At 33.9% G+C, this 24,866-nt stretch overlaps 1 protein-coding gene across 1 annotated transcript in view; it reads right to left on the minus strand.

Annotated features, from left to right (window-relative positions):
• TMPRSS15 (transmembrane serine protease 15) overlaps nucleotides 1-24,614 on the minus strand; it is a 121,160-nt gene extending 96,546 nt beyond the window's left edge. Inside the window, exons 1-6 of the mRNA XM_007521284.2 lie at nucleotides 24,452-24,614; nucleotides 21,460-21,584; nucleotides 21,135-21,202; nucleotides 14,857-15,008; nucleotides 11,115-11,150; nucleotides 4,278-4,409 (exon numbers count right to left, since the gene is read on the minus strand). Coding sequence (XP_007521346.1) covers nucleotides 4,278-4,409; nucleotides 11,115-11,150; nucleotides 14,857-15,008; nucleotides 21,135-21,202; nucleotides 21,460-21,584; nucleotides 24,452-24,614 — 676 coding nt within the window. The remainder of the gene's footprint in view (nucleotides 1-4,277; nucleotides 4,410-11,114; nucleotides 11,151-14,856; nucleotides 15,009-21,134; nucleotides 21,203-21,459; nucleotides 21,585-24,451) is intronic.
• Between the last annotated feature and the right edge of the window lie 252 nt (nucleotides 24,615-24,866).

Below are 24,866 nucleotides of genomic sequence, written 5' to 3' on the forward strand. Positions count from 1 at the left end.
TCCACTTTATTGGGGGTAAGCACAGGGTTTTATAGCAAACAGAACAAAGGACATTTTTCAAATATGTCAGAAATTACAGGGTTCTAAAGGTCTGATACCCCTATGGTGGGGAGGGGTAGGAATGACAAGAATTAATGAGATACAGAAAGGTCAAAGCAATTAATTTCCATGATGCAAGACATGTTAATTATCTAAAGGTATTAAGAAAAACATAGTGGTTAAACCAGCAAGGTGAGATAAAGCAGAGAAGGGCAAAGCTTGATGTAAATCATAGATATCAAAGACAAGGAAATAGGAACACAGACTGTCTTCTTCTTATATAGGCTGCGTATTTGATATGTGGACTCTCTCAAAAGCCTAGACCAAGTAGATCAGAGGCAACCAGTGGTACAACTATTTACAAGATACTGGGTATTATACAGCAACCCCCAACAAAAGGACTTTTCAAAGTTAACCCAATTACCAAATAATGTGATGATAACATTAACTATCGATTGTCTTTTTGAACCCTATGACAGCAGGAACCTCACATCTCCACTATAGAGCCTCTACTTCCCCCAGTCCTGGAACCACTGGATTGGGCCCACTTTCCCGTATGTCTCTCCCAATCCATATCAAATAATATTGCATTTGCCGATCACAACCTAATCAACACAACGATAGCCACTTCAACATGCTTCACCTCAGACTGTGCCCAGAGACTTCACGTGTGGAATGACAACCCTTCAGCTTCATTACTCAGGTGAGACCTTTCCTTTCATAGCATTCTCTAATTCCATCCCAGGTGGATCACTTTCTAACAAAGTCCCAAAACCTAGATATAGACCAGGTTCTGTGAGAGAGAGCATATGTTCACACTTATCCACAAACAAGTGCAAAATATATACCTAAAAGCAGAAGTACACTAGAATTTGCAGTGAGTACCCCCCCCCCCCCACACACACACACCCAACACTTCCTCTCCACTATTCCAAGCTTTAGGTCCATGATTGCTCAACAATTTCTTTGGCTTTGTATGTTAACTCTCTTTTCAGCCACCAGGTTCCAGATGCCATCAGGATGCCGGTCAGGCTTCCCTGGACTAAAGACCCCACCAATGTGTCCTGGAGCTCCGCTTCCCCAGAGACCCACTCTACTAGGGAAAGAGAGAGGCAGACTGGGAGTATGGACCGACCAATCAATGCCCATGTTCAGCGGGGAAGCAATTACAGAAGCCAGACCTTCCACCCTCTGCAACCCACGACCCTGGGTCCATGCTCCCAGAGGGATAGAGAATGGGAAAATTAGCAGGGGAGGGGATGGGATATGAAGATTGGGTGGTGGGAATTGTGTGGAGTTGTACCCCTTCTACCCTATGGTTTTGTTAATTTATCCTTTCTTAAATAAAAAATAAATTAAAAAAAAGTTCTGAATGAGAGATAAAGGGCTCTGTCATATAGTATCAGACATTTTGTTCTTACATCCAAAATATTGCCTATGATGTGATGGGATTCATGTGTAGACATATTCTTAGGCTTACTAAGAGCTCCCTCTGTGGACTCAATTATACTAGTCCCCTCAGTGTTTCCCCTTCAGCAGTATCTATATAGTGCATATACATAGAGGCATGGAAACCAATGGAGACAAGTGTCAACTTCTAAATAGGCCTGAATATTGGTCTAAAGAGTGTGAGTCAGCATCTTTCTTTCTCATGGGTCAGCTAAAAAAAAGTGAACATTTTTGCTGATGCAATTCTAATCAGAAGGAAAAAACAATTTAAAGAAATCTTGTTTCAGCTATAGTCAGCTATAAGTTGTGCAAACCTAAGTAACGAAATACTAAAAAAGAAAGCTGTGTAAGGAAGTCAACATTAATGTGGCTCTATTAATAACACTATCCAGAATTGCAGCTCCCAGCTGGAAAAGAGAGAGCAAAGGTCAATTTCATATAAAAATAATTTCCTTCAATTAATTTCCTATGAATGTATACTGATGGGAAGGGGCTTTCACAGAAATTATGCCATCCAAAGTTCAAGTTGGTTCTGAGGTGAAGTGTGCTTGATTTCGGAGTTCTCTATCATTAATTACTAAATGCTGAATAAACAAGGTGTACACCTGAATCACAACTAAAGATATGCTAATTGACTGAACTCCCCTATTTCACAGTATTTTTTGCTAATTTTGAAATAGAAATAATGAAGACTAGAGGGATAGTTCTCAGTGCATTAGAGCACAGGGCTTGAATGCCCGAGGGAACAGTTTTGGTTCCCAGCACTGTCACAAGTAAGAGTTAAGTAGTTTTATCACTTCTTTCTTTCTTTCTTTCTTTCTTTCTTTCTTTCTTTCTTTCTTTCTTTCTTTCTTTTTCTTCCTTTCTTTCTTTCTTTCTTTCTTTCTCCTTCCTTTCTTTCCTTTTTTCTTTTTTACTTCTTTCCTTCCTTTCTTTCTCTTTCTTCTATTTCTTTATTTCTTTAACTCATAACAATAATAACTCTTTAATTAAAAAATAAATATAATGACATTAAGGAAAATGAGTATCTAGAGTCTTAAGATGGTGACTTGGATGGCCAGTTAATATTAACATTTAGATGGGATGGGAAGATAGAGTAATAGTTATCCAAAATAAATTCCATGCCTGAGACTCTCATGAGTTAGGTTCAGTCCTCAGCACTACCATGAATGACAGTTCTGGTTAAAATAATAAAAATAACACCAACTTTCACTTGGCATAAAACACCCATGACACAAAGAATAATGCAACCTGTTTATGACTTTCAAGCAAATTTAGAAAATTCAGTTCTAACACTCAATCTCATGTCATGAGTTTACAGTAACAACAGAAGGACATGTGAAAAAATCTAGCGAATGAGTCATGACTGTACATATTATTTTCAGAACAAATATAATACTTATATGGAAGTTAAAGATGTTTGTGTCATTTTGTTAAAAGTTATTTATGAGCTACAAAACAACATTGTCTTTATTACCTCATGATGCCACACTTTGTTTTTAACTAAAGCCTGTTTACCTCATTCTGCAATAGAATCTGAAATTGGTGTGTGTGTGTGTGTGTGTGTGTGTGTTGAAGAGGATGAAACGTAAAGGTGGGGGAGACAACCTGGGACAGCAACAAGACAGGATTAGAACAATTTCAGGCACCCACCAAACCACCGGATAGTGAAAACACGTATGGCTCATGGACAGAGAGGAGCCTAGGGAACAATTAAGTGGCTGGTAACAGTCTGGCAGTTTACCAGTTGAGACCCAACCTCCAGTCTGTTTCACCAACAAAAAGACAGCTGAAGGGCGGAAAGGTATCCCCTAAGACTCACCAAATGCAATTGTGAGTCTCCATTGCTCCTAACCTCAGAATCAGGAGCAGTGGGGGTGGGGGGAGTCCATGTGCTGACACCAGAGGACAGAGAACTAATTACATATGTTCTTAGCAGTACAATTTGCAATAGCCAAAATCTGTAAGCAACCCAGGTGTGCAACAACAGATTAGTGGCTGAGCAAGGTGTGGTATATATATATACACAATGGAATATTACTCAGCTATTAAAAATGGTGACTTCACCATTTTCAGCCAATCTTGGATGGACCTTGAAAAATCCATGTTAAGTGAAATAAGTCAGAAACAGAAGGATGAATATGGGATTATCTCACTCTCAGGCAGAAGTTGAAAAACAAGATAAGAAGAGAAAACACAAGTAGAACTTGACCTGGAATTGGCATGTTGCACCAAAGTAAAAGACTGGGGTGGGTGTGGGGGAGAATACAGGTCCCAAAATGGTGACAGTGGACCTAGTGGGGATTGTATTGTTATATGAAAACTGGAAATGTTATGCATGGACAAACTATTGTATTTACTGTTGAATGTAAAACAGTAATTCTCCAATAAAGAAATTAAAAAAATAAAACAATAAAAAATAAATAAAAGTAAAAGTGAGAGAAAATGTGGAAATGTTACTTACCAGAGAGGTCCAGTGGTTAAGCACACATAGTATATAGTGTAAGGACCCACACAAAGATCCAGGTCGAGTCCCTGGCTCCCCACCTCTAGGGGGGTTGCTTCATCTATCTATCTATCTATCTATCTATCTATCTATCTATCTATCTATCTATCTTCTCCTCCCACTGTCAATTTCTCTCTGTTCCATCCAATAAAATGAAATAAAAAAATGGCCTCCAGTGGTAGTGGATTGTAGTGCTACGATTGAGTCCTAGCAATAATTCTGGAGGTAAATATATAGGCATATAAATATACATATGCATATGTAATATATGTATATTACTTACCACAAACTGTGTTATCTTCATCAGAACCATCTGGACAGTTTAGTTCTCCATCACAAAATAAGTCAATTGCTATACAATGTAGAGCATCAATACAAAGTCTTAAACCAGGCAGGCATTCTATGGAAACATTTCCTTAAAAAGAGAAAGAGAGAGAGAGAGATTTTATTTGTAAGTTTTCTGCACTGCAGAGTTAATGCCAAGTCATATATCATAGACAATGTTCTAAAATTTACTATGTATTTTTTTGTTGTTGTTACTTAAGTGTCCTTATGACATATAGTACAATTCCTAATGGAAATACTTATGGGGTTTAACTAAACTTTTATGACAATTAGAGTTTTAAACTTTGAAAAATGTACTTTGTCATGGAAGTTAGCTATGAGTATGTTAACCTTGAGACCTTAATATCACATCTTGAAATTCTTAGCTTCTAACATTTATGCCCTTTTAGATTACTATGTATTATATGCAGCAACTTATTAGAATGATTGTCACATCATCGGCAAACATAGAGGACAATTTTCTTTGTTGTAAACTTAATATTTACAAATGTAGTGCTTGGATTAGACTTGCACTGAACAGAACATAATTTGTCAGTGGGAGCCATCTTATAATAAAAATTAAGTACTGAATATTCCCAATGCACTACTCCATGAAGAACTGGAAAAACTCAATGATTACTGACATTCAGTAGTACTTTGATGCTTTGGTAAGAACTTTTTAGTGGAAAAAAATGGAAATAAACCCATTTGAAGGGTTTCTTGTCAAATTGGGTTCACTATTTGACCATTTCTGTCACTCAGTTTATGCTATCCTTTGCCAGTTTCTCTATTTATGTTTAAGTACAGAGCTTCACCAAGAAGAAAAATTTGTCTCTAGAAATCAACTGGAAAATTTTGGGTGCAGTTCTAAAAATAATCACATTCTCTTGCCCACCAGATATATATGCTTTCATTTTTCAAAGCAATGTGAAACTTTCATTATTTTAATCTAATATTTATATTGAAAGTATTTGAGCTCAATAGTACATCTTGGGTATTGTTTTTCATATTAAATCAGCACTGCACTGCCACCTGCTGGGTTTTACATTTATGTTTGATTTTCAAGTTATTGCTTCTATTTCATAAAATTAATTAAGAAGCTAAAAGTATTGGTGTTAATCAGTTTACTAAAGTAAAACCTAATAAAAATATATATGAAATTGGCTTCTAAGTATACATATATATCTAATTTATACTTTTGTAATTGACTGCAATTAAAGTAGATAGAGACCTTTGAGTTTCCAATTTCTTGAACGTCTTGAATAACCTAATATTTAATACTACAAAGGACAAAGGTCAGAGATATTCCCTAAAACAAAAAATGGTATTAAATTCAAACCCACAACAATTGTTAATGTATATTATTAAGAAAGTCCTTGTTCTGTGAGTCCCTAATCCATTAAAAATATAATGTCTATTTATTAAAAGAAGTAGAAGACATAAAGAAATCAGAACTGGTCAGATAGCTCACTGTTTGCTTTGTCATATGTATAACCTATATTGAGGCTTAGCCCCCAGTTCATTGAAGGAAGCTTTGTATGTGGTTGTCTCTTTCACTCTGTCCCTCTGCCTTTCTCCCTCTCTGCTTTTATTTTAAAAAAGAATAATAAAGAATTAGGAAAATACTCTGTACTCACACATTGGAAGATTTTGTTTTAGTTACCATTCAGTCCAAAAATTTATGAAGATTCAGGAAGATATTTATAATATAGTTTCATTCCTGATGTTTTGTATCTCTGTTGCAAATTGAATTTTATAGTCTTAATCTCAGAACCACACTGGCAAGTGACACAAATTTGGTTCCTTTTATACTAGTTAGGATACTTTATTCTGCAAGTATATTTTAGATGCTAATTTGTGTCAATGTTTCTTTTCAAATATTTATTTTCTTATGGAAGAGTGATGGAGAGAGAGGGAAACAAGCTATCTAAATATCAAATATTAGATTCTTTGTTTAATATGAGAGATATAACAGCTTTACGTCACCATGCTTTGAAGATGTATCCAACTGTACTAGGAGTAGAGGAATATGCATGTATTCGTGGTAAGGTCACTAGGATATTTTCAATAAAATATGTAAATGGTGTGTGAAAATGGGATATTTGTGAAAGTCACCATGGAAAGAAAATTAGGAAATTATTCACCAGATTCTGACACTTTTTTAAAATCTCTTTCCATCCTCTCCCCTTTTGAGTTGGTCTTAAAAATATCCCTTTACTGGGGGAAAATGATGATTTACAAGACTGATGTTGTCACAGGTATATGGTTTCTTATCTCCTGATGGTAGGTGTTAGTTCACTACATCCTCCACCAACTTGTCACCTTCCTCTACTGGGACCCCCCCAACCTCCTTTACAATACTTTCATTCCTCCCCCATTTGGAGTCCTTAGATGTACCAACTCTCTGACTTCAAACTTATTTCTTTAAATGTACATGTATCTCCCAATGAAAGCATTGATTAAAACTAACTTAATCAATAACCTTATGTTAGTTTTTTTTCAAGAGTTCTTTGTGATAATTACTTCTATTGGAACATGACCAGTTACCTGAAATTTAGTTACCATTATCTTGAATGGAGAAAAACGTATGCATACATTTATATGATATTTTAACCCTAGTATATTTCTCTTGACATACTGTGAAAATGCACAAATAAGTTAGTGTCATTTCAAATTCATGTGGAAGTTTTAATTATACATATTTTTTACTATGAAGGATACAGTGAAATTCAGATGTGATCATATTAAAGTGAACCAAAGTCCTTATTTTTAGTGATTTGGGTTAAGACAGCTCCATTTTCTCATATGTTCCAATCCCTGAAGTAGGCATTGTGAAGAATAAAATGGCTCAAATCTATTATTTTCCCCCTCTAAGCTACTTATAAGAAGTGTACAAAATAGGATAATACTTCAAAAAATCACAGGTTGGAGAATATAGAACATATTTTCACTGTTATTTAAATGGGGCAATAGAGTTTGATGACTAAAACTATTTTGGAAAAAAATAAATTTAAATGCTTATGGTTTACTGAGTAGTTGAAAGCAGTATCTTAATACATGAATGTGTTCTTTTACATTACAGTGTATTGGAAGAATGATATACTTTTTTAAAAATTTGATAGAATGAATTTAAACTCGTTAACAAAACTGGCAGGTCAATCCAAAAGAAATTATAGTGGATAGATACTTTAATAGTTCTGATATTGTGGGAATTGGAATGCCTTAAATTATAAAAGAGTGTTTACACACACACACACACACACACACACACACACACACACTTCTTGCTGAGATAAACATAAGTTATAATACATTTAACGTCAAATCAAATCGTTGTGTCATAGTACCTGGAACAAATCAATTGAGAAGCATTATTTTACTTTAGTGTCTCTTGACCCAAACTCCTAGTTTCACCAAATCATCTAATTCTTCTTTTTCTTCAGTACCCAAGACATTCCACATAATGGAATTGTACGACTGCATTTTGTACAGGATGAGTAAGCCCAGGATAATGAAATTTTTGTTTTTTCTACAATCAGTGCTCATACAGTAAATGGCAAAGGACTAAAACAAACTGTGTTCTAGAAACCCTTCAAGCATATGAACAATTTGCCCTGAAAACAGCCCCTGCTACATAAGCACTCTGTAGCAGTGAAGAAATCAATCTGTGCAGTGGAGACTTAGATGCCATCTCTCTCCTCCTGTGTTCTAAATGGGCTAGTGAAACTTTACAGTAATTGGCAACAAAGGCAGTTGAACAATAGAACATAATCCCCATGGACTTTGTACCAGTTTTCATATAAAAAATTCTCATGGGCAGAATTGATAATAGTTCTCATGCCAGGTATATGATGCATGCATTTGTTGATCTTTTGCAAACTCTGTCTTCCAGGTATATAAAAATGAGAATAAACTTAACATCCCTGAAAGGCATATTCATAATAAATTACTGCTTGGAAACTGTGGTTTTCAAGTTTAATTGTCTTGTTCTCCTTCATAAATCTATAGTATCTTGCTGTATGAGAGAAATAAATAAGAAAAATGACTAGGGACTCAGGTAGTGCTTGGATTCAATAAAAGAAGGAATATGATATTTTGTCACCTACTTACCTTATAATAATTCCTTGAGAATGATTAAAGTAATTCAATACAGTATGCAATAACCGGAAAACTTCAGAAATGGATTTTTTTTGTAAAGCAAATTATCAAATTAAAAGAAGCATACTGAATATCATTAAGTTGCTTTTACTGAGGTTCATTCTTGGAAATATTTATTTTTAATTTAAATATTGTTGTTTTTGGTGCTGGGGGGGGAGCCCTATACATAGATAACTTACCACCAGGGTCAGAGAGTTATTCCTCTGGGTAGAACGCAAGCTTTGCCATGTATGCAGCCCAAGGTCGTGTCCAAGAAAGACAAAGGAGGTGCTATAGCACTAGAGAAAGCTTCAGTGCTATGGACTTTACAGCTTCGTCTCTCTGCCTAAAAATAGTAGTGGCCTAGAGCAGTGACATTGCTTATGTATAAGGCCCCAACTTCACATGTAAATTAAAAAAAAAAACATATTGAAGACCAAAGGTTACTTAACTTTTTAATCATTGCAAAAATCATGAGATAGGACTGGGCAGTGGTACACTCTATTGAAGGTATATAGTGTGTAAAGATCCTAGTTCAAGCCCCTGGTCCCTACCTACAGGGACAAAGTTTCATGAGCAGTGAAGCAGTGCTGTAGGTCTCTCTCACCTCTCTTCTATTACCTTTTACCTTTCAATTACTCTCTGTCTTTATGAAAAATAATTAAAATATTTTTTAAAAAAGAAAAACCACAAATTAGTCTACCATTAGCTAATTTTACCGATTGCTCTGTATGTGACTTGAACTTGGGCTGCATACATGGCAAAGCATTTATCCTACCCAGAGATATCTCTCTGACCCTGGTCCTTACTGTAAATACAAAAAATGCTCATGCAAAGTGTGATAAATAGGTCTATAAGTACACTAATCCTATTCTTGTTGGAATGTATTATTATTGAGTACAAATGCATTATTGAAAGTTTGTTTAGAGAACTGGGCAGTGGTTCACCCAGTTAAGTGCACATAATACTAAGTGCAAGGACCCATGCAAGGATCACGTTTGAGCCCTCAGTTTCCCACCTGCTGGGGGGGGGTGCTTCATAAGCTGTGAAGCTGATCTACATGTGTCTGTCTCTCTACCTTTCTATCTTCCCCTCCTCTCTCAGTGCTTGCATTATGAATTCATTGCCCCTAGTGGCCATTTTTTCCATGGCCACTAGGGGCAATGAATTCATAGTGCAAGCACTGAGCCCCAGCAATAACTGTGGAAGCAAAAAAAAAAAAAGTTTGAAAATGATTCTTAAATTCTGTAACTATGGGGCCAGAAGTTATTTAAGCAGTAAAACACACATATTAATGCTAATATCTGTGAGGTCACACAAGAATAACATGTATAGAGTCAGGAACACAGCAGACATAATCCTTTTGTGTCTCTTTGTTTTTCCTTTTATGCTTTCTCTTAAAAAATAGAACAAGATAATGGGCTAGGAGGTCCACTTAGTGGTTTTTTACACGTGTAAGACAGTGAGCTTATTCCCTTATGTCCACATAAAATAAACACATAATAAGCAGGTAATGCCATAATAGTTTTCCATGTTGCAGAAAAGCATACGGACTAAATGGCAATTTTTGCCTTTCAATGTATTATGTGTCTATGTCAATAAAACCCCAACAGAATTCCATGTAGGATTAACCTATTATTAAAGACCTCTATGGGATAGAGTTCTGATGATCTGTTCCACAAAATATTTTGATTAGTAATTCATGTACTATCTTGCTTTTTAACTGCTACACTTACTATGTTGTACAGTTTCACAAATATTATTTTTATTGTATGCATATATCAGTTAGAATGAATTCTAATATAAAAAAATGACAGTATTGTTTGAGAACCAAAGATCTATAGAACATTTTCTTTAGTGAGTTTTAAGAAATTACTAATACACACAGCCATTCAATGATAAAAGTAAATTAAGGCCAGAAATGACACTTGTCCAGAAGATAGACAAATGAACAGACAATACAAGAAATTCAGACGAATTAACATATCAATGATATAAGCTGGGGCTTGGCACAAAATAGACACTTAAGCAAACTTGATGAATAAATGAATCCAGGTTTCTTTGACACTGAGTTCTCAATTAGTGAGATCATGAGGAGAATGCAAGTATATCTACCTTCTATGCAGTGGGCTAAGGAGCCCTACACTCCTTTTGGAAAATACTTAATCCTCTTGATGGCATTCTTAGCAGTATATAACAGCTATAGTTCTAATAGACAGAGGACTAGACAAAGTCCAGATAATACAGACTTAGCCTACAAGATATTATCTATTTTAGGAAAAAATTTAAACTAGAACTACAAACTTTTATCCTCCGGTTTTCTTACATATAAAATAGAAGTAGGGACCTGGTGGTGGCACACCTGGTTGAACGCACATGTTACAGTGCATAAGGACCCAGGTTGGAGTCCCCAGTCCCCACCTGCACGGGGAAACTTTACAAGTGGTGAAGCAGGGCTGTAGGTGTCTATCTGTCACTCTCTCTGTAGATTTCTGGCTGTCTCTATCCAATAAATAAATATAATAAAAATTTTAAAATAGAAAAAATAAATAAAACAGAAGTAATATTAACTGCTATGTTATCAGAAAAATCTTAAAAGCCTACAGTTAAACATTAGTGAATACTTTCTTAGCATGATATAAATAATATCAAAACTAACCTGGAGTTGGCAGAAGACTGTTTGTTGTTAGTTTTTCTGTAAAAATAAATAACAGTAATATTATTGTTACATTATTGTGAATTTATTGTTTACCCCTTCTATTGAATATTGTAACTAAAGTGTTTTAAGATGATTGTTAACTATTATTATTACTAACTTATGAATATGTCATTGTGTCTAGTGCTTAAGAACACAATTATTTGTTTTCAATGATGTTTAGAATTTTAGGTTTTTTTTGCTAAATAAAAGCATTATTCAAAGGGGGGGGACTAGTGGTGATGTACCTGATTAAGCACACATGTTACAATGTGCAAGAACCCAGGTTCGAACCCCTGACCCAAACATACAGGGGGAAAGCTTTGCCAGTGATGAAGCAGGGCTGCAGGTGTCTCTCTGTCTCTCTCTCTCTTTATCTCACCCTTCTCTCTTGATTTCTGACTATCTTTATCCAATAAATTAATATAGAAAAAATTTTAAAAAGCATTATTCAATAATCAGCACCTAAGTATTAGAATTAGTTAATTTAGTAATGATTATAAATTTAAGTTTCCTATCTTAATCTAATATTATTTGAAATGAAAGCATGGGATATGCTTAGAATGTGGGCCTCAGAGACAAAAGAAACTGCTTTTAGTTATTGATTTTACCATATGACTGCTCTCTGACTTTAAGGATATTACATATCAGTTATCTCTTCATAAGTTAATAAAGATATTAACTCATTACAGTATCATTTTGAGAATTAAATAAATCTATGTTTGTAAGATATCGTGTCTGGCCCCTGTCAATACTTTAAAAGTTGGGCCAGTTAAATAATAATGAAAATGGTCATGATCATAGACATAAAAATAACAACTTTATGTCGCATTGCAATCTATTCTATGTCAACTGTATGTTAATTTAATATTTGCAGTGAATTTGTGATTAATATTATTATTAGCAATTTATGGGAGACAAATTTTCAGAGAGGTAAAAAGATGGACAATGGTTGTGGTAATTAGTGGGGGCAGGATTAACAATCATCTATTCAAATATCAGTTTTTATAATTTTTCCACAATATTTTCAAATAATTCATGTTAGTTGAAATTATAGAGATATTCTCAAAGAAAACACTTGGCAATTTGCAATTTTGTGATTAGTAGTGACTAGCCAGTTACAATTAAAATATGACATTAAGGTGGGGTAGATCACATAATGATTCTGTAAAGAGACTCTCATGCCTGAAGTTCCAGAGTTCTAGGTATAATCCCCATGCACCACCATGAGCCAGAGCTGAGCAGCACTCTAGAAAGAGAAAAGTAGAAGGAGGCAGAGGCGGAGGAGGAGGAGGAGGAGGAGGAGGAGGAGGAGGAGGAGGAGGAGGAGAATGAATAGAAGGAGGAGGCGATAGTGGAATAAAGTATAAAATTAACACTAATTTGAATTCTCATTTTCTAAGTGTGTGGTGCATTTTAACAATCATCATTTGATTATCTCATATTTTCCTTCCTTCATCTTAGTAACCTTATATTTTGATGTGTTACACACAGACTATACATATATGTATATGCATATACATATGTATATATATTCCAAAGTTCTAGGTACAATCCTAATGCACCACCATGATTCAGAGCTGAGTAGCACTCTAGAAAGAGAAAAGTAGAAGGAGGAGGAGGAGGAGAAGGAGCATGAGGAGGAGAAAAATAGAAAGAGGCTATAGTGGAATAAAGTATAAAATTAACACTAATTTGAATTATCATTTTCAAATTGTGTGGTGCACACCTCTCTCTCTCTCTCTCTCTCTCTCTCTCTCTCTCTCTATATATATATATATATATATATATATATATATATACAATAACTTGGGTCCACTTGGGTCAGATGTCAGGCTCAGAAAAAAAACTAGTATAGTCATGGGTCCTTTGGAATATAACTAAAATAGGCCTATCTATAAAACATAGCTATCTATAGATATAGATATAGATATAGATATAGATATAGATATAGATATAGATATAGATATAGATATAGATATAGATATAGATATAGCTCTATAGATATTGAGACCCCAAATCTTCATCTGCAATATTCCAACCTTTAGGTTCATGATTAGTAAACAATTTGTTTGGCTTTATAAACTCTTTTTCCAGCTACCAGGTTCCATATGCTAACATGATGTCAACCTGGGCAAGATGATCCCACCAATGTGTCCTGGAGCTCAGCTTCCCTAGAGCCCCGCCCCACTACAGAAAGAGAGATGGGCTGGACGTAGGGAATCGACTTGTCAATGCCCATGTTCAGTGGGGAAGTAATTACAGAAGCCAGACCTTCCACCTTCTGCACCCCATAATGACCCTAGGTGCATATTCCCAGAGGGATAAAGAATAGGAAGGTTATCACGGGAGGGGATGGGACACGGAGTTCTGGTGGTGGGAATTGTGTGGAGTTGTACCCCTCTTATCCTATGGTTTTGTCAGTGATATATATATATATATATATATATATATATATATATATATATATTTTAAAAAGCCATGATTTCTGACCTGAAGTTGTTGCAGGTATTATTGTAGTTGTTATTGTACTCTCCAAAGAAGCTGTAAGAAAGTGAAGTTAATTAGAGTTTTGGACTTATAATTTAATATAAAGATACTATAAGACAGAAAGTGCAGTTTGAATAGTCATTTAAGGAAAATCTGATTCTTTAAGAGTTCCTCTCTCATAGTGAATCTACTATCATTTTTATGATAGCTTATTTGATGGATTTTCAGAATATGTATTTTATCTATAAAATATACCTGTCCAAACCTTGTTTATTTTACACATTTATAAGAGGTATTCATTTATTCAGCATGACCACACAGTATTATTTATATTTAAGCCATGTCATAGCATACCTGGAACTAATTGCTTTAAACTAAAACAGATGAAACATATCAGTCACGAAATTGTTTTGAATATATACTGGCAACTCAATCTTGCTTAAAGGGAAAAAAAATTCCATAAAATGCAGAAGCTCTTTGAGCCAGGGGAAATGCTCAGTTTTGAAGTATATATTTTGAAAGTTTTGACATATGTATTCGGTGCCCAGCACACACACACACACCACACACACACACACACACACACACACAGATGAAAACTAGCTTTTCTAAGTTTAATTGTTTTAATAATATTGGCAACTACACAAAATATAAAAATTAAGTCACAGTTCATCTTTATTTTTATTTACTTAATTAATTAATTTTCATTACTGAGGTTTAATCACTTCTGACCGCTTCTGCAGATAAAGAAATAGAGACATAGAATGTAGTAAGACCCACAAACATTTATGCATATGGCATTTTCAACTTTTTGGTCTTTTACTCACTTATTTTTCTTCAAATATGATTTTCCCCATATTGTACACTTTAAAATTTTTTTATCTTTATTTATTGGATAGAGAAAGCCATAAATCGAGATGGTAGGGATAAAGAGGGAGAAAGACACCTGCAGTACTGATTCACCACTAGTGCAAAGCTTTTCCATGCAGGTGGGGAGTGGGGGGCTTGAACCCAGGTCCTTGAGCGAGGTAACATGTGCGCTCAACCAGGTGAGCCACCACCTGGTCCCCTGATATTTTAGACTTTTCATGCAAATGTGTTGCCTCAGTAAGAAAGACAAGTTCTTAAAGAATGATTCTGCTGCTTTTCTGGCATAGAACTATAATTTTAATTTCACAGTTTAATGATTCAAGGAACTCAAATGATGTACAGATACCTGTGATATTGATGCTGCTCAAATCAACATGGAAAGTGACCAGTTGACTGGACTTATTTGCTTCAATGCCCTGAATCAGTTCTTCTTTTACATTTTCATCTGACACCCAATGGTCAAAGAAAAGGTCAAATAGAACTATAACACTTCCATTTCTGCAAATCAAAAAATGAAGGAAAAGTCAATTTTCTAATATTTGGTACTTGATCCCTATAAAATGCACCAGAAGTTCTTTATAGTTATAACTCTCTTAATCTTCGTTACATTTTCACAAAGTAAATTATGTGAAATATTCTATTTTAAAGGTAAACAAAAATAATTGAAAGAGAAAATGGTTTTTCAAAGAAACCATCACATAAAGCATCAGTAGAGGAAGCACTAAATGAAGGTTTCCTGATTTCTACTTTCGCATACCAATACCTAAGCCAGACTGTTCTGTAGTCCATTTTGTCAAGCTAAACGACTTCACATATTTCTATATCATTATTCTTATTTTACTATTGGAATGAAGCATACAGATATATAGAATTCCACAGGTGATTTTTAAATATGTAGATATTTAAGTTTCACTGACTTTAGGAAGAAAATCTATATATGTCTATGAAGACCTAATAACAAGTTTATAACAAATAGGCTCTATCTAATTTATTTCCATAGAAAGAAGGCAATCATATCTCTGATTATTGGTGACTCATAGGATATTAAGTATTATGATCCAGATTTAGGTTTATCTTGCCTACATCCTCTCTGTCCACAGCATTCAAGTTCAATTATATGGCCATCATCATTTTTATTTTTTTTATTTACACCAAGCTCAGCAGCATCTGTTTGTAAAGTTCCCTTCATTGGAATAGATTTTGAACTTAAATCACCTGAGAGATATTCATTCCACATTTCTTTTTTTAAAATGTTTTTAAATATTTATTTTATTTATTCCCTTTTGTTGCTCTTGTATTTTTTTTAATTGCTGTAGTTGTTGTTGTTATTGATGCCATTGTTGTTGGATAGTACAGAGAGAAACTGAGAGAGGAGGGGAAGACAGAGAAGGGGAGAGAAAGACAGATACCTGCGGACCTGCTTTACTGCCTGTGAAGCGATTCCTTTGCAGGCGGTAGCTGCGGGCTCGAACAAGGATCCTTAGGCTGGTCCTTGTGTTTTGCGGCCACCTGAGCTTAACCTGCTGTGCTACCCCTGACTCCCTCATTCCACATTTCTACTTATCCCAAACTATTATTTTATAATTTAGCTTCTTTGAAGACAAAATTTAACTCTGATCCTAATTCTGTACCCTTTAGTATGCTCGGGGTACAATAAATATACTTGGATTTTTAAAAGGCAGCTTAGATAGAATCAATATTTGTATGACATATTTTCTAATTAAAAAAGCACATAGTTATAGTCATATTATTATATATATTCATATATGTATCCATATATATGTATATATATATATATATTCTTTTTACCAGAACACTGCTCAGCTCTGGCTTATGGTGGTGCAGGGTATTGAACCTGAAACTTTATAGGCTCAAGCATGAGTCTTTTAGCATAAGCACTATGCTATCTTCCTCACTTGTGATAGATATAAATTAATGAGATTTTCCCCCAAACCCCCAGAGGAGGAAATGTTAGGTGAATGAAGATGACTAGAGTGCCCTAAACTACAGTTCCACTGGAATCCAGTACTTTTTAAACAAGGAAACTTTGTTTCTGTACCATCACTGAGAGGAAAGAGATCCTGCAGAACACCCAAGGAAGTTTTACTTTATTTTTATTTATTAATGTTTCACTTATCTGAGAGGGAAGAGAAAAAAGGAAGGACAACTTTAGGATGATTTAACTCCTAAGTGGAATATAGGGATCTGAAATACATGACCTTGTGAAAGTGAATAGTACTTGTCATTTTTCTGCTTTCAAACTCCACATTTTTACCCAATTCTTAGTTACACATTAGTTTTGATTCTGATTAAATTGACTTTTTAATGTGATTCCTACATGTTCCTTTGATAGGATACCTACTATTATTTCATTTGAATTAAGAGAGAATAGGGAATTTATTTAAAGTAGAGAAGTTATAAAATTTTTAATTTTCCTTCAGAAAATTGAAAGTTACTGGATAAACTCATTTTCAGGAATGAAATATATCTGTATGAAAGATGTATTTTTAACTGTGAATCATCCATTGCATTTATTAATTTATTCTTTGCAAGGGCAGGAAGCATATAGCTTATATTCCAATATATGTATATTTAATATATGTCCTATATACAAATATTTGCATAGTATACTCTGGGTTTTTTTTATTTACCATAACAGTTGAAATAAGTGATGTATATTAGAATCAGGAAAACTGTCCTAAATATTTGTGTATCCCCTGATAAGAAAGCTAAAGATGCAATATTAGTAGTTTAGTAATGGTTTCTCCCACTGTTCTGAAATTAATTTTATTTATGAAGGAAAATAAATCTCCTTTTAGAAAAAAAAGCAGTGATTATTTCCATCTCAAAGTACTTGTTTCAGTAGAGTATCTTGAGTTTTATGTTTAAGCAGATAAATTCTATCATTGTACTGAGGGCCTTGGTGGAATAAATCAAAACATTTCTTATCTCATTTTCCCTAATGATATTGATAACCTCTGGGGCTACTAAGTAAACAGGAGTATTTCATTTCCTAACTTGGTGACTCATCTGTGCTCAAAGGGCAAAATAAGCTTCCACAAGGGCAGACAACACTTTATTAAAAAAAAAAATCAACTGCTAAATAATCTTTAAGTCAAAGGGCATTCCACAAAGAAAGATAATAGAATGTTTCCCAGATAAGTAGAAACCATTTGCTTGTCATATAGAGTGACTGCCCCTCCACACACATACCATAGCATGAGATAATAGTTAACATAGGGTAATATTTGTCAGTATAGTAAGTCAGTGACAAAATCTACTATTAATATTTTGAGTACTCTAATTTGATCACATAATGACGCATGCTGTATAAATTTAATTAAAGTCAGAAACAAAAAGAGAAAGAATTAATATTAAGTATTTTTGCATTTATTTCTAGGATTTTTTTTCTTTTGCCTCCAGGGGTATTGCTGGGGCTCAATGCCTACACCATGAATCCACTGCTCCTGGATCCCATTTCCCCCCCTTTTGTTACCCTTGTTGTTGTAGCCTCATTGTGGTTACTATTATTATTGTTGTTGTCAGATAGGACAGAGAGAAATGGAGAGAGGAGGGGAAGACAGAAAGGGTGAGAGAAAGACAGACACCTGCAGACCTGCTTCAATGACCATGAAGCGACTTCCCTGCAGGCAGGGAAGGGGGTCTCTAACCAGGATCCTCACATCAGTCCTTGCACTTCGCGCCACATGAGCTTAACCCTTTCTAGGATTTAAAAAAAATTATTTATTTATTTACTTTTGCTAACCCTTGTTTTACTGTTGTAGTTATTATTGATGCTGTTGTTGTTGGATAGGAAAGAGAGAAATGGAGAGAGGAGGAGAAGACAGAGGGGAAGAGAGAAAGATAGACACCTGCAGACCTGCTTCACTGCCTGTGAAGTGACTCTCCTGCCCGTGGGGAGCCCGGGCTCAAACCAGGATCCTTACACCTGTCCTTTGGCTTTTCGCCACCTGCGATTAAACAGCTGCATTACCCCCCAATGCCCAATTTCTAGGATTTAATGTAAATATTAGATCACTATTGTCTCAGTTAAATTTAAGAATTAACATTACAAAGTTACATATAGTTACTTAAAAAAAAAACCTGAATATTTGCTTCTTATACTCTTTCCTGCATCTAAATTACTTTTCTTTATATATACTCAGTGCACAACATACTCAGTTTATTGAAGTACAAACCTGAAATTTATCTTATATCTAAGCTTTAAAAATTTCTCTCACTGAATATTTCAAAGCCTCATTTCTAATTTAAAAGTACTTTGGTTATCCCTAGATGAAAACAGCCCTGAATTAATTAAGTATATTATTTGAGAAGCATTACAAAATAAATATCTTTTATAAAATAAAGATCTTTTCACTGGCTTCCTAGGCAATTATAAAAGAAGAGATGGATAAAATTCTCCAGCTCAAATAGTTTTCAATTTCAATTTTTTGCCATTTAGAGAAATAAAAATTTGCTTACTAAGTAAATAAGAGTTCTGAGGTACTGATGATCCAGTATGTTCAACAAATTTTTTCAACTTTCTAAAATCAAGTTATCCAGAAAATTATAATCATGTGGACACAAAGGGTTCCATTAGCAAAACTATCTAATAATGAAGTGGTGTCTCATTGTCTTTATTTCCATTTCTCTGATAATTAATAGTGACTTTGTCTTAGCGAAGTTTCTGTCCATGTTCTTGGCCTGTTTTCTAATGGGTTTGTTTGGTTTTTTGGGAGTGCTAAGTTTACTGAGCTTTTTATTTATTTTAGTTATTAGTTCTTTATCTGAAGTATATTATGTAAAGATCTTCTCCCACACGTTCATAAGTATCTTTCTGAGTGCTGATACTCTTCACTGTGCAGAAGCTCTTAGTTTGATGTAGCCCCATTTATTTTTTTTGTCTTTGTTTTCTTCACTGTTAGATTTGAATATTTTAAATTATTTTAAAGCATAGATTGAGAGGTGTTGTGCCAATATCTTCTTCTATGTATCTGGTAATGTCTGGTCTAATGCTCATGTCTAATGCCCAAGGCTCTAGGAGTCAAGTGGTAGCACAACCAGTAGATCACACATTATCATGGGGGTGCAAACCCTCATCCCCTACCTATGGGGGGAAGCTTTATGAGTGGAGAAGCAGTGCCACAGATGTTAATCTTTTCCTTTCCATATCTCTCCCTGCCATCTCAATTTCTCTACATCCTATGAAATAACAGAAAGAACAAAAAGAAAGAAAAGAGAAGAAAAAAATTTGGCTGCCAGGGATGGTGGATTTCTGGTACAGGCATATAGAGCCTTGTCAATAAACCTGGTGAAAAAAAAAATACAAGGTTCCAAATTTTCTTCTTCTCATTAAATAATACTTAGTCGACCTTCATTGTTTTTACTAAGTGTAATTTGACTTCCTTAGTTCTCTAACTGAATAAAAAAGTCATGGGACAGGGGCAAGTGGTGGCACACCTGATTGGCTGCACATGTTACAGTGCACAAGGACCCAGGTTCAGACCCCTGGTCCCCACCTGCAGGGGGACAGCTTCACAAGTGGTGAAGCAGGGTTGCAGATTGCTTTCTCTCTCTGTGTGTCTCTTTCTTCTGTCTCCCCCTTCCTTCTCTATTTCTGGTTGCCTCTATCCAATAAATAAATAAAGATAATAAAAAAGTTTTAAAAAGAAGTCACAGGACACATAGTCAATGGTATATTACTCTACAATTTAAAATGATGATGTGATTTTAGAGACAAAATGAATTGAACTTGAGGTAATTATGCTTAGTGAAGTAAGCAAGCAGGTATAGGACAAGAACAGTATGGTTTAATCAAATGTGAAATATAGAGAATTGAAACATATTAACTTGCAAAAAATAGTAGACAGACTGTTTCTAAGACTGTGAATACTATGGTTGTTATTGTTGGGAGAGGGTTAGCACAGACCTTTATTGATGAGTGTGGCATGAAAATATACCCTTGTAGTTCTATAATCTTGTAAAACAGCATTAACTCACTATAAGAAATATTAACACATATATAAAGTTATTTAAAAAAACTAAGGACTTTTGTACCATGTCAGGATTCTTGTTGTTTGTTTTGCTTTTAAATATTTTATTTAATTTTAATGAAAGAGACAATGGAACTCTCCTCAGTTCTGGTTTATGGTGCTACTGGATGGAACCTGGAACCTCAGAACCTCAAGCATGAGATTCTTTTGCATAATCATTATGTGCCTCTCCAGTCCTGCTTCAAGACATTTAAGAAGATCATACACTAAGTATATTTGTCACTGATCTCTCTATTATAATTATTTCTGATCCGAGATAACATTTCTATAAAGATGTTCTCATTGTGTTTCCCTAATGACCTAGAGTCTCCTATGGCTTTTGTTTTATGCAGGTTGAATGACTTTGACTTTGACCTCCTCCTTTCAAATAGTCCGGCCACTAGAGATACAATTTGTTAAGTTCAGTTATTACTTGCTTGCAGCACAGACATCTATTGTATTCTCTTTTTCTCAGTCCTGACAAAACTGCTGAAAGTTAAATATTTTCTCCTAAATCAATGACTATTAACAAAACATTCTTATTTTGTGATTTTTATACTTTCAGTCAATAAACAAATTAAGTTTTACTCACTCAAATTTTGAGACTCTTGAGTTTTTATATTCATTTTTCAGATTACTTGATTGAAAGATCTCATCTATCTAAAAAAGAACATGTAAACATATATTAAATGTAAGAGTTAAACTTAATAAAATTCAGTTATCTTTATGTTCTAAGAACTGATTGGAGATTTTTTTTTCTCTATAGTGAATGAATTCACATATTTGAGCATCCTGGGTGTATTGCAATTATTCATGAAAAAATTTCAAACTAAGAAATGGAATTTATTTATCTTTTGACAAGTACTTTGTGAAATTATATTCATAATTATAAACATGCTGAAGAGAGAATTTCTTACCATTTGCTGAAGGTCAAAAGCAAGAACTTTGAAATCCACTGAAAGTTTGTCTTGTAAATTTGGATTGTATGTAGCTCCTGATGTTATTTTAAATGTCCCTCTAGTTTCATGCCGTTTTTCAGATTCTGCATATAGGTGGATTAATTAAAAAAACACACAATGTGAATTATGAATAAGATAAATATGCATATTCTACTCATGACATAGATGTAATATTCTTGCTTAGCATATTGGGACTTAGTTTTATATTGCTTTTTCTTTGTAGTCTTCATGTTTTATGACCTACTGCCTTTTCTGCTGCTTGACTGATGTAAAAGGTTAAAAACTAAATTTCTTCTCTATTCTATCATTTTTTCTTTCTTTTCTTTTTTTTTTTTTGAAGTTAGCCCACATTCCAAGCTTCCACGATATTTTTTATTATTGAGATTCCTGTTGGGTGACAGAGGAATTGTCAACTTGCACCAATTACAGGATCTGATTCAGGGAGACATGGTGAGACATGGACCATTAAGTTTTGTAGTTGCTTTTAGATACTTCTTGAGCACCTAGCATCAAGCGACACAGCTGGTTTTCTGCATGTGGATTGCTTTGAAGATTTCACTGTGTGTATTACTTTGAAACAGATTTGAAGCAACTTCTTTCATTCTAATAATTATGAAATTGACATGTAAGACCTTTTGCTTTTGAAGGTAATTGTCAGTCTGGAGAAGCAATTGAACTGAGGATACTATAGAAAATATATTATCTCAATATTAATAAAGTAAGGGAAAAATGTTAGCAGATTGAATATAAAGTTAGCTACCTATATGTAGCATTAAGTCCAGCACTTTTTATTGTTATGATAGAAATTTGACATTCAATTTTACTTAAAAGGAATCACTTCAAATGAAAGGCACATGTTAAATAAATTTTATGTAGAAATCTCCATGGGATCATGAACAGGTAAAAAACATTAGCGGAATACCTGGTGAAATTTGAATAAAGAGTATGATTTTGTTAATAACATTTCATGAACATTCATTTTTTTGGCTGTGATATTTGAACTATAGATGTCCAAAATATTAGCAGGATAAATGTCATATGAGAACTGTTTAATTTTTGCAATATTTTTGTTAAGTCTATATTTACTTCCAATAAAATGAAAAAAAATTCTTTATTATGAATTTAAAGTAGTATATTCTGTCGAGGGGTGTTGCATTATGGATTTAACTTGAATTTTTTATATTTACTATTAAATAACTATCATTTATATATTTTTCCTCAGAGATAATAAATTATCTTTACTTTTTTCCAGTTTTTTCCTTTATTGGGGAGGTTAATAGTTTAGAGTCAATAGTAAAATATAGTAGTTTGTATATATTCATTTGTAAATTTTTATTTTATAATATATTTAACATAAGTACCTTAAAACCTAAATTGATCATTAATGAGTCTAATAACTTCTAAAATATTTTACAGTCTTGAAATTATGTAAGCATTTAAATAAGATAAAAAAGCCAGTGCTTTACTATAGATCTAATTTGTTTATTGTAATCATATGACATAGCACAACTATTGTTTATTTCATATATATGTGTCTTATAAATATAATATTTAAATAAAGCAGAAATTATTTTGAATAATTTCATAGCAGTGCACATACTTATACACTTTCATTTTGATCATAGTTTGTATTTACTCAATCAACAGAGGAAAATAGCTACTCAAAGACTGTGAATTTTTAAATTTTTGGTGTTTTTTCAATTTTTAAATTATCTTCATATTTTAATTAGATAAAGACAGCCTGAATTTGAGAGGGAAGGGGGTGACACAGAGAGAGAGAGAGAGATACAGAGAGACAGAGACAGAGACAGATACCTGCAACAATGCTTCACCACTCTCAAAAGCTTTTCTCCTACAGATGGGGACCAGGGGCTCAAACTTGGGTCATTGTACATTGTAACATGTGCACTCAGTCAGGTGCGGTACCATCTGGTCCTGTGACTTTTTTTTTTTTTCATACAATCATTCATACTGTAAAGTTTTACCCTGGTGGTTCTCAGAAATAGTTAACATATGTGTATAATTTATCATTTAAAATGAGGCTTTAGAAAATAATCTCAATATTCATGGTATTGCTATGCTGATAATTTTTAAGTCTTCTACATATAATAAGTGGTCATAAGGATGCAAGTTCTCTACCTTAGTATTTAACTAATTAAAATTAATTAAATATTAATTAAAATAATATAAATTTAAATGTCATAGAAATTCTCAGATTACTCAAATATAAAATGAAGTTAACCATTAAAAACCAGTGCAGATATTTCCTATAATAAACAATATTTGAGCTTCTTTGAAAAAATATTGTTACAAATAATTTAGCTGTAAACTAGCTATTGTTAAGTATTTATTTCTGAAATGGGTACTTATGGCTGGGGAGATAGTATAATGTATATGGAAAACACACATGTCTGAGTCTCTGAGTTCCCAGGCTTAATTCTCCAGGCACCACTATAAACCAGAGCTGAACAATGCTCAGATTATTATTTTTTAAAGTTGTTACTTAGGCAAATTGAGATTTTTTGAAAGTCACATTTAAATAAAAATTCCATTGTAATTGTTGCAATTATTAATTGTTGGCCTAATGAGAGAGTGAATATATCATCCTTTAGAAATAAACACTATTAAAAAATTTTGCCTACTTACTGTCTTGTATTACCAATGCAGTGATATTACTATGATTCAAATTAACTGAAAGAAACCCACAGGCTAGTCTTTATTGAAACATAACAAAAATTTTTTTGAACAAATTATTTCTAGGCTTGAAGTCTGGATTTAATTTCAAGTTACAGAACAACATTTTGTTGTTGTTGCTAATATTCTGTGAGGTGAAAGTGAGACATCTGAATCAACATGAATATCTTGCCATGAAATATAATGGTTAATAAATTACACTGGCAGGGTAACTGAGATTAAAGCAAATGCATCTATATCATAGCACCCCAGAAACCAGCCCCATGTGATTTACCTCCTTCTAATCCCTCCATTGCCAGCCAGGCCACAGCAATTAATCCAGCACAGACCAACACCAGCATGGTGAAGAGAGCGGCAAACATGACTTCAAAGGTGCTGAGTGAATCATGCCTTGAAGGCATTTTTCTTTTTGACACCATTTTTAATTTTTGAAGATATACTAAACCAAGTTTTTGAGGGATTACAGAAATATGTATCAACTAAAGAAAAATCTTTTCAAGTGTTCAAAGAATAAGATTTTCCAAAGTGACTCTATTACTGGTCTTAACTAGGCTGTATAAATGAATTGCCAATGCCCCATTGGCAGTATTATATCTCTATACATTAGTAAGCTTAAAAGGATAGTTAATCTTTAAGAAGATATAAATGAGTAAAGAGATGCCCAGGGTTGT

This window comes from Erinaceus europaeus, chromosome 14, assembly GCF_950295315.1.
Source record: "Erinaceus europaeus chromosome 14, mEriEur2.1, whole genome shotgun sequence".
Lineage (NCBI taxonomy): Eukaryota > Metazoa > Chordata > Mammalia > Eulipotyphla > Erinaceidae > Erinaceus > Erinaceus europaeus.